Here is an 11,115-nt window from a genome sequence, read left to right as displayed (position 1 = left end):
TGGGCAGCGGAGGCGGCGGCCCCTGGGGCTGGCTGCGCTGGCTGCGGCGCCACGACCCCCGCCCAGCCCCTGCTTCCCGCGTCTCTCTGCGCCCGCCCGCGGGGGAGCCTCAGCCCAAGTCCTCTGTCCGTGACGCCTCCGCAGCCCGCCGCCCATTGGTTCAGGCCTCCCTGACTGACAGCGCCACGCCGCTGTCTATTGGCCCGCTGAAACCTTCCCGCGCTACCATAGGCTCCCGTGTGCTTGACGCGAGTTGCAGGCGCTCAGCCACTCACGGGCTCGCGAGGCCACAGTCGGGCGGGCGATCGCCTGTGATTGGCCGAGAAGCCCTACAAGGCTTGGGGCTCGCCCTGCGAGGCTGCCCATTGGCTGAGACGCGCGGCTCCGGTCAGTGTCAGTCTCGGGGTGAGAGGGCGGGGCAGCTGCGCAGGCTGCGGCCCGGGCAGCGGGCGGGGCCACGGCTGGAGGGTAGCCGGGCGGCAGGCGCTCGCTGCGATGTGCGGGAGGCGGTCCCGGCGCACGCCCGTGTGGTACCGTGAGCGCTGCAGTCTCCCGCCCCTGCCCAGTGCGGCAGCGGCCACGGGCCAGCGGAGGCTGACGCCACGGCGGACGGGCGCAGCGGCTTGTCCACCTGCCAGAGGGGGAGGGGCCGGCTGGCGCCGCGGGTCAGAGGTCGCCGGGCGCCGTTCGGCGTCATTCATAAGGTCTGAGGCTGGGCAGCCGTGACCCAGCCAGCTCGGGATTCGCCTTGTTTGCTCTCGCCACAACCGGAGCTGCAAGAGGATGCTGGACGCAGAAGTGAGGGCAGGCTGGGAGCGGGGGATCTCAATGCCCACCGTTTACTGTGGCCCAGCCCTAGGGTTCTAAAAAGTAGTAACGACACTGGCCAAGTGCATGACTTCTCGTTCTCAGCACGTTGGTACTGTCATACTCCCATTTTATGGAAGAGGAATGATCAGACTGGTTCCTTGCTCTTAACTAAACTCCATTTGCCTGGACATTGCCAGCGTAACTTGCCCTCTGGGGGCAGGCAGGGAGCCATCCTCTTTAAATTTTATTTTTATGCAATGCAGGGGTTGAACACAATGCCTATCAGCTGCTAAGCAATGATTTTACTTTGCCCAGGGTGCTCTTTAAAGTCTGCGCTGCCAGAACATGGTCAGTGTCCCACTGTGCCACTGACATCAGGGGCCTGAGCACTCTGCTGGAGGGGTCTCCTGCACACTAGGTTAGTGTTCAGAACCTCCACCCTAATACACTGGATTCTGGTACACTTTCATTTTCACATAAACCATCTCCAGACATGATAAGTGTGCTCTGGGAAACAAAATTATCCACATCCCTACCAGAGAACCTCTGCAGTAGAGGGTGACCAGGGTGGAAGGTGCTGAGGGGACAGAGTTAACTCTTCCTGGGCAGTTCATATCCAACTTCTAAGCCAGCAACTGTATGCACTCTTGATGCTAGGTCAGCTGCAGTCTACCAGTGGGAAAAGTACCTGCCATAGAGTAGAGCTTCTCTGGATTGTAGGAGCTGGCCGAACTGCCAAATGCTCCATTTCTGATTTGAGGAGTTACAGCAAATAGCTAGGTGAAGTTATCTAAATTGTGGCGCTGTGTGTCCTTGGGTCACAATGTTGCTCTATGCCTGTGGGTCAAGGTCAAAGAAAGATCACTGGGCACCAGTTAAACAGCTTGGGAAAAAGAAAAACATTTGAGCCTCAGCTTGTGGTGCAAACTGTATAACAGGATGAGACTAACGGGAGTAAGCAAGAGGAGAGGGGCCAGCCACTTTCAGAACAAGAGATTAACCACAACATGGTGAAAGAGACAGGAGGCCAAAGAAGAAACAACATATATTTAAAAACAAATTTACAGAGGCTAGAGATGACTTAAGAGCACTGCCTGCTCTTCCAGAGGACTTGGGTTCAATTCCCAGCTCCCACGTGGGGATTCACAACCCTCTATAACTCTAGTTCCAGGGGCTCCAAAGTCGTCCTGGCCTCCGCAGACACCAGGCACTCAAGTGATAACACAGACAACATACAGGCAAACACAGAAATAAAATGTTTTAAGCTGGGAGTGGTAGGATACACCTTTAATCCCAGTACTTGAGGCAGAGACAGGTGGATCGCTAAGTTTGAGGCCAGCCTGGTCTACAGAATGAGTCCAAGACAGACAGCAAGGGCTATGCAGAGAACCTTGTCTCAAAAAAACAAAACAAAACAAAACAAAACCCACAAACAAACAATTTTCCCTAGGTGTGGTGCTGCATACTCTTAATCCCAGCACTCCAGAGGCAAAGGCAGGTGAATCTCTGTGAGTTCGAGTCCAGCCTGGTCTTCAGGCATGTCAAGGAGCAGGGAACATAAATAAATAAAAAGCAGAAACAATCTAGATGAAGTGCTTTTATTTTTAAACCAAACAAAACTTTTAATATAAAAGCATTTTAATATACACACTGCAATCACAATAGCATCCGTGTAGCAGCAAGAGGCCCAGGGCTTACGTAGAGGCAGATGGGAGTATAAGTTTTTCAGGTCAGTCTGCCAAATGCCTCCCAGAATACTGTGTAGCTCATGAGAACATGTCATCAGGACCTCCAACAAACATATTCTACCCAGGGCAATCCTCTCAGAAAGTCAGGCTCAGTCACGAGATGAGAAGGTAGCTGTGAACAAAGTACCCACCATTCCTCCTTGGCCTGGGGAGCTCACCTTTGGGAGTTCTCTAGTAGTGGTTAGACTAAATGACTAAGACACCGTGGAAGGACAGTGGTGATATTGAGTCTGCCTTCTAACCAGTATTCCTTGCCTGAGACCCCAAGAACTGGAGTGGGCAGCAGTGACAGCCTCTGGCCAAAGGCTAGCCAGGCATCGCCCAACAAGCCTCAAGACAGGTGATAGAGAGCTTCTCACAGGAACTGACAGTGTAGAAGGAAAAACAACACAAAGAACAAGCATATAAGTACCTGCTTCTTAGAGGCTGGTGGGTCAGAGTGAGATGATTCTTCTGGACCTGAGGTGAGAGATTGTGGTCCATATTTTCCTGGGGATGACGAGTCTGGAGGCAGTCGGTGACCCCCAAATCCTTGAGATGACCAAGCATGAGGGCCTTAGATCCCCTTCAGGTATGCAAGGAGACTGGCCATGGTCCTACTGGGACCAGCCTGGCTCCCATCAGATGCAGTCCATGGAGTTCTCCGGGAGGAGGCCTGGGATGCAGGTAGGAAGGCCCAGACTTTTGAGAGGAGTACAACTGAAGGGAAGGCCGAAATCCAGACTGGGGTCCTGGTTCTCTATGACCTCCAGCCTGTCTGGGTTGTTGTCCCAGTTGATATGGAATCGGGTCACCCGGGGATTAGAAGCCAAGATGTTTCGCTGAAGCTGGAGCAAGAATTAGAATGTCAGTCCCTATCACCTAAGTGTTATCCCTAAAAGGCCAGGAATCCCTCAGACCCCCACTTTGAGCCCCAAGGATGCTTGTACAGTGGAGTAGGAATAGGGTCTTCCTTGTCCTGGTTTTGCTTGGCTTTGTTCACTTGTTTCTGGGTTGTTTTGAGAGAGTCTCAACTATGTAGACTGGGCTAGTCTAGAACTCACAGAGAGATCTGCCTGCCTCCAAGTGCTGGGGTTAAAGGTATGCATTACCATGCCTAGCATGATTTTTTAAAAAGTTTTTTGTGTATGTGTGTTTGGCTACATGTATGTCCGTGTACCATGTGTGTGCCTGATGCCTTTGGAGGCCAGAAGAGGGCACAAATGCCTTAGAACTGGAGGAAGAACCACCACGTGGGTGGCTAGATGATATACCACCATGTGGATGCTGGGATTGAATCTGGGCTCTGAAGAACAGCAAGGTTCTTAACTGCTGAGCCCTCTCTCTGCCTCACTTGATTTTCTTTTTTTAAATATCTTTACTGTATGAATGTCTATTGGTTCCATTTGTGCCTAATCCCCATGTAGGTCAGAAGAGGGCATAGATACCCTGGAACTAGAATTAAAGATGGCTGTGAGCTACTATGTGAATGCTAGGAATCAGAACCAATCAAATCAAATCTTAAGAGTAGCCAGTGCTCTTAACCACTGAGTTCTCTCTCTAGTGGCCTCCAGCACTCCCTCCCACGCCCCCCTGGAAACAGGGTCTTACTATGTAGCCTATGTTGGTCTGGAACCCATGCAGATGAGGCTGGCCTCTAATTTATGAGTGCCAGGGTGGTGAGATCACAGTGCCCTCCACTTCCCTAGCTCTAGCTTTGATTCTGTTAGGCATGCCTCAAGAAAAGACTTGCTCTATCCTAGCTCTGGCTCAGACAACTGTAAAGAACTGGCCTGTCTGAAGCAGGAAGTGCAGAGACAGGCCTTACCTGAGAAAAGTCTGGCTTTGGGGGAGGGTTCTCCTGAAGCTCTGGATCTGGGTATTCATTGTTGACATAGTAGCCCACACGAATGAACTCTTGTCCATGGTAGGTACAGGTGATAAGGACCACAGTCACACCCACAGCGTCCATCTCGGGAATGAGGGATGGGTTTGGGGCATCAGCCTGGGGAGACAAATCCTAGGCTTTAGCACTACTAATCAGGACACAAAGATTAACCAAAGAGCTGGGTCTAGACAAACTGATCATAAAGAAGAGATCATGAATTTGATTTGGCAGTATCATTGTTCAGTATGCATAGTCCTTAGTCCCAGTAATAATAACAACAATAATTAATTCAAAACTGCTGAATTTGACTAAGAGACAGGGTGTTCAGGCGGAAAGTGGTGTACAGGTGACTGACTGGTCGTGTGAATACGGAGCAACCCCAGCATGCTTGGGTAAGAGCGGTGTTTAGAAAAAGAGGTCTGGCCGCAGGAAGCCAGGCAGGAGTCATCCTGGAGAGGATGACTAAACCCAGTGACAGAGAACAGAATCACAGATCAGTGTGAGGGAGCAGTTATGTTGTACAGAACCAATGCAAATGAAAACACTACACCTAAGCAATCCTAAGCACCTGCCAATGAGCATAGTAACACCGGACTGGACACAGTACCATTTAGAAGCCACAGCCCATCTTCATATTCACTGATTCTGAGTTTACAAATCTGCCAACCTGATACAACTAGAAACTGCAAATCTAACAACTGACACATAAAGAGAAAGGAAAACCTAGTGCTCAGGTTCCAACATGTGACCAAACTAGGGGCTACGTGGCTTTCTTCCACTTTCAACATAGAGTACAAGGACCCTTTGACTGTCTACCTACTGCCAAAATTCAGGAGTTTCATATGGTGAGCTTGGTTTCTGCCTGTCAGAATGTGAACAGCTCTGCTACACAGTCCAACTACCACAGGATTTTCTCTCTCTTGGCCTAGAAACATAGAGCTTAGCAACCATAAATGAACCCTCTGGAACCTTTCTTTGCTACATTACCAAAATCCCAGGGCAGAGACAGACACTAAGTTTACATTCATCACACTTTTACTACACCCCCTTGTATTCTGTCTGTTTGGGCAAAGCCTCACTATGTAGCCTTGGCCGTCCCCGTGCCTGCCTCTACCTCCAGAGTGCTCAGATGAAAGGTGTATCACACCTCGCCTAATTATTTTTTTTAACAGCATTTGGCTGTGTAGTCTAAGCTAGCCTTGAACCTGAAGTAGTCTACCTCAGCCTTTCGTGTACTGAGATTAAAAACAAATACCATTAAACTCAGCTATACCTTTAATAAAAATTGAGTATTTACTTGATTCTTCATTATATATGCAAATGTTTAACTCACAGATGCCAAATGATTTATTGAGATATCTTAAAATGTAATCAATGAGTAAAGATTTACATTATACAGTAAAAAATCAAAATAAATAAGATCCCCAAATGCAGTGAAGTACTGCTTGTGTAAAAGCAGCTTATGGAGCATCTGTGTTGGGTGATTTAGACATGGGCTAGTGCAACTGGCTGAGCTCATGTGTCAACATTTACTAGCAAGGTATTTGAGACAGGGTCTTGCTGCAGAGCCCAGGTTGGTTCCAAACTGTGTGCTGGGCTTATAGGCATGTGCTTAGCTCTGGCTGATAAGCAAGTAACAACAAAACCCCGTAATCCTTGAGGGGAATAGTTCAATATTCATGACTGTGTTCATGGGTTTGGTACACAACACAACTCCTGTGAACAGATGACAAATTAGTGGCCCAGAAGTCACTAAGAGCTGTGACTCAGAGGTGGGGTGAATCCTGAGTAGTGGCCTTTGAAGCATTGCTTTGGTCAGACAGCTCCTGGCAGTCAACCAGGATACATGGCTCAGGCAGACCTTGAAGTTGTAGTCCTTCTGCCTCAGCATCCCGAGTAGTTGGAACCATTTCCAGTTCTTTTTATGATCTGAACTTAAACCTGACTGCTAAAGCCAGTGTGCTTTCAGGTAAAAGAGGAAGGTTCTAGGCTTGGGTGTGGCTCAGTAGGGGAGTGCATGTCTAGTATATATCAGGGCCTGGGCTCCATCTCCAACCTGTAACATTTCTAGAAATCAAGGGCTAAGGTGCAACTTCCTTACCTGAAAGATGAACATATGTCTTCCAGCAGGGACAGGACCCACCAGCACTGAGTCTAGGATCTGATCAAATTCCTCACTCTCAGCTGAGCCCACATAAATGATCTTCCACTCCAGGTCTGCAAGCACATGGGGAAAGTTGAGGACTGAAAATAGCTGGAGAGCAAGGCAAGGGTCTTGTTAGTTTCAGCCACATCTCAATGTATGAGAATGTCCAGGGAACTGGTGTGTTTGCTGGGCGTAGGCTCAGGCACCACAGTCCCGAATTAGAGCAAGTGTGAAGCTCTGCTTTAATGGAGACATTTTCCCTGTGGGGCCTAACTGGGCCAGGTGACCTTGACTCTGGCCCTCCAGGGAAACAGGCCTCTCAGTAGTGGAAAGGAACCACAATAACTTAGGCTGACTCAGAGGAGTCCTGTGACTATGGCTTGTGGAAGGAGCAGGGAGTTGAGCTACTCAAGGACCCTGGTCTCTGGATAGGAAACAGCATCTTCTTTCACAAGACTGGTGCCACCAAGTAGAGCAGATCCCTCGACAACTAGGGCAGAGTGGCAGATTCCAATCCAGCAGGAGAGCCAGGTGGCAGAAGGGAAAGGCAAAGCTGCTGGGAGAACCAACTTGTCCCAGAGTTGTCCACATCTGGCACCAACTCATGCCTACTTGTGCACATTTGTGGGACAGAGGCTTTGCCAGCAAATGGCGTGTGACAGGGCATCCCTCCAACACTGTTCTGTACTCCATTAAGGGGGCTCAGTCCTGGAGTAAACCCCAAAAAGACGAAAGAAAAAGTACCTGGAGACCCTTCCCATTAATCTCAGGAGAACCCCAGTGCCCACCAGCCTCTCGCAGGAGAGCCAAGGTCATGCTAGCACAGAGAAGCTTGGCCTCAGACCCAGAACTTATTTTAGGCTCTTTGAAATTACACAACCCCTAGCTCCAGCAGCTGGGAAAAGTTGCACAAGCTGAGATTCACAGGGAGCATGCTCTTGGAAGCTGCTTGGCCCTGGGTCCAGTGTGGCACAGGCACCCAGCACTGGAAGCACACTGACACCAGATCATACTGTGGAAGTTGTCACCTGAGCCACAAAGCCTTCTTAGATACATAAATTCCCTTGTCCCTTTACATTGTCACCTAGGTCCTTCTAGGTGACACCATGCCTGGGGTTCACCAGTGCTCAAACTCTGGCCTCAGCATTTCTGGAAATTTTATTTCGCTATAACTTTTTCTTTTTTTTTTTTTTTTGAATGCTCATGAATTTTTGTGTCATCCCTGTGCAAGGGCCAAGCTAATCTTCTCTGTATTGTTCCAATTTTAGTATATATGCTAAAGTGACCATGCTCTTTCATTTTTTTTAAGCTTTATTTTCCTGTGTGCTTTTCCAAAGGTTGTTTTCTTTTTATATGTATGGGTGTTTTGCTTGCATGTCTACTTACCCTTTGGTACCTCATGCCCATAAAAGCCACAAGATTGTGTCAAGTCTGTTGGAACCGGAAGTACAGATGGTTAACCGCCATGTGGGTACTGGGAACTGAACTGGGTTCTCTGAAAGAGCAATCAGTTTTCTGACTGCAGAACATCTTCCTAGTTGTTCCTAGTTATTCCCTTCTTTGCAATACTGGGGATGAAACTCAGGGCCTGCACTTGACAAAAACATGCTGTGTGGCTAAGCCAGGCTCCCAGCCCTATGGATTTAGTAAAAAGTGACATACAAGAATCAATGTTTCTGGAAGGACAGAAAAGTGTGCTACCCTTGCTCTTACTTGCTAAGAAGGCTCTGTTAAACTCTACTTTCTTCAGGCTCCTTTCCCCAAACCCATGGAGTCATATATTCATACAGTTAGTTAATGTGCTGGAAGGAGGGCTGGCAAAAGGAGTTTGACACAGACAGTCCTTTGTGCCCCCAACACACCTGACCTTGCTTAGTCTAGGTCAACACTTTTTGGCGAAACCTACTGAAAGAAAAGATGTAGTATATACAGAAAGCAAGTAGACAGTGAAGCCATGGGCCAGACACAGACTCAAGAATTCACAAAAAGCCCACTTAAAATACTGAACAAAAAGTCAAGAGTTGATCAAACCATCTATAAAAACAGATGCCTGAAACAAGGGCCCATAAATTGCAATCATTATAAATTTGACAAAGTTTTATTTTATATTTTCTTTCTTCAAGAGGTAGCATCACACCGGTACAAGCCTTTAATCTCAGCATGTGAGACAGAGCTTTAAAAAAAGAGGGGGGGGCAGCTGGAGAGATGGTTGAGTGGTTAAGAGCACTGACTGCTCTTCCAGAGGACTTGGATTTAATTTAATTCTCAGCACCCACATGGCCGCTCACAACTGTCTCTAATGCCAAGATTGGACACCCTCACGTAGACATTCATGGAGACAAAATACAAATGCAAATGAAATAAAAGTAAATAAATAATTATTATTATTATTTTGGTTTTTCGAGACAGGGTTTCTCTGTGGTTTTGGAGCCTGTCCTGGAACTAGCTCTTGTAGACCAGGCTGGTCTCGAACTCACAGAGATCTTCCTGCCTCTGCCTCCCAAGTGCTGGGATTAAAGGCGTGCGCCACCACTGCCCGGCATTTTTTTTTTTTTTTAAAAGGCGGGGTTGGAGCCTAAGAGATTGTTCTGAAGGTTAAGGCACTTGCCACAAAACCTAAAGATTCAGCTCAATCCCCAGAAAAGACATGGGGAAAGGAGAAAACTAACCCCAGCAAGCTGACCTCTAACCTCTACATGCCTTAGCACACACATAAACACAACAAATGTAGAAATAAAGGAACAAATGACAGGGTCTTCCTATGTAGTGCGGACTGGTCCAGAGCTCACAATATTCCTGCAAGCTGTCCAAGTATTGGGATAACAAATGTGAGCCCGTGTGTATCTCTCATTGAATCTGAATCTTGCTGTGTCAGCTGGGCTGGTGGCCTGGCAGTGAGCCCTTGGTCTATACTCACTCTCCCTCCCCAATTTTTACCTGAGTGCAGAATAGTCAAACTCAGGTACACACACAACAGAGAAACTAAGATTTCATTTCAAAATATACTCAGCTTTTAGCACCTGTAGACTTCTATTACCATAAGCTCAAAACAATGACCACAGACAGGAAATACTAGAAAACAATCCAGGGCTGGAGGCATGGCCAGAGGTGGAGTGCTCATCCCAGCATTTATGATGCTTGGGTTCCATCCCCAAACACAAAACAAGTTTGTACTGAACATGAACATACGTAACTTTTCTTTTTCTGTCATTTATTCTCACACTACATATCCCTAGCAGACCTGGAACTCAAGAGATCCACCTGCCTCTGCCTCTCGAGTGCTGGAATTAAAGGCATTTCATTTATTCTCTTAAAAAAAAAACAACATAGTATAACTGTTATTTCTACAGCACTGACACTAAGAATAATGGCTCAGTAATTGCAGTGCTTTCTGTGTAAGCACATGAAAAGGGCATGGGGCCCCCTATTTAACTCCAACCTTGGTAGGTGGACATAGGAGACCCCTATAATGAGCAGGCTAGTAAGGTTAGTCACACCATCAAGCTCTGGGATTGAAGGACACTGTCTCGATGAATAAAAGAGAAGAACAACTGAAGATTATTGCTGACATCAACCTAGGAACTCCAGTGTTCACAACCTGTCTACCTCCCTCCCCTAAAAAATGGAAAAAGAAAAAAGTCCCTTGTAGATGAACAGTAGTCTATGGGGGGCGGGGGCTGGTTGTTGTGACCACACCTGAAGCCCAAGCATTTTGGAGATGCAAGTAGGAGGATCCAGAACTCAAGACTAGACTCCTGTTACATATTAAGATCAAGATCAACCTAGGCTTAATAGACCCTGTCCAAAAACAAAAAACAAAACAAAAAAACCAAGAAAGCATACTAATAAATGTCTATGGGAGACTCTGTGTATGCGTGGTTCTAAGCAAACACTACACCGTTTTGTAGAAGAATCTTGAGCATCTGTGGGTATTGGGACCTGAAGAGCCTCTGAAGCCAATGGTGAAGACGATTTCTTCAAAAGAAGGTATGAACCACCAGTCACTCATACAGTATAACCTCATACTGACCAAAACACAGGATTGGATTTTTTTTTCTTTTTGAGACAAGATCCAACTGTATAAAACAAGCTGGCCTTGAATTCACAAAGATCCTCTTGCTTCTCCCTCTCAGGTACTGGGATTAAAAGTACCCACTACTTTTGTTTTTTAATATGCATGTGATGCATTTATATGCATGTGAATGTGGGTGTGCCCAAGCCATGAGGTCTATGAAGATAAAAGGACAACAGTAAGTGTGGTGCATGTCAGTATAGACAGAGAGCTTTTGGAGATTCTATTGTCTCCACAATATTTACGCACTGAGCCATTTCTGTAGCCCAGTTGTTTTGATGCCCTAAGTTTATAATGACCCTGTTAAGATACACCTTTTACCATTTGGGAAAACAAAACCAAAGCTGAAAACATTACAAAAGACATGTCGAAATGATCATAGCCGGGCGGTGGTGGCGCACGCCTTTAATCCCAGCACTCGGGAGGCAGAGGCAGGCGGATCTCTGTGAGTTCGAGGCCAGCCTGGTCTACC

The 11,115-nt window shown here is 47.4% G+C and overlaps 1 protein-coding gene and 1 non-coding gene across 2 annotated transcripts in view; both read right to left on the bottom strand.

Moving 5' to 3' along the window:
* Positions 1 to 2,453: 2,453 nt before the first annotated feature.
* Positions 2,454 to 11,115, bottom strand: part of Asf1b (anti-silencing function 1B histone chaperone) — a 14,230-nt gene continuing 5,568 nt past the window's right edge. Inside the window, exons 2-4 of the mRNA XM_005370921.3 lie at positions 6,527 to 6,642; positions 4,366 to 4,542; positions 2,454 to 3,385 (exon numbers count right to left, since the gene is read on the bottom strand). Coding sequence (XP_005370978.1) covers positions 3,179 to 3,385; positions 4,366 to 4,542; positions 6,527 to 6,642 — 500 coding nt within the window. The 3' untranslated portion in view covers positions 2,454 to 3,178. The remainder of the gene's footprint in view (positions 3,386 to 4,365; positions 4,543 to 6,526; positions 6,643 to 11,115) is intronic.
* Positions 7,757 to 7,860, bottom strand: LOC113455705. Its single transcript, XR_003376689.1, has one exon. It is a non-coding gene; the product is annotated as a U6 spliceosomal RNA (small nuclear RNA).

The sequence above is a fragment of the Microtus ochrogaster genome, unplaced genomic scaffold (genome assembly GCF_000317375.1).
Source record: "Microtus ochrogaster isolate Prairie Vole_2 unplaced genomic scaffold, MicOch1.0 UNK90, whole genome shotgun sequence".
Classification (NCBI taxonomy): Eukaryota; Metazoa; Chordata; class Mammalia; order Rodentia; family Cricetidae; genus Microtus; species Microtus ochrogaster.
The sequence above is the reverse complement of the archived record's forward strand: the minus strand, read 5'-3'. Positions and strand labels throughout refer to the sequence as shown.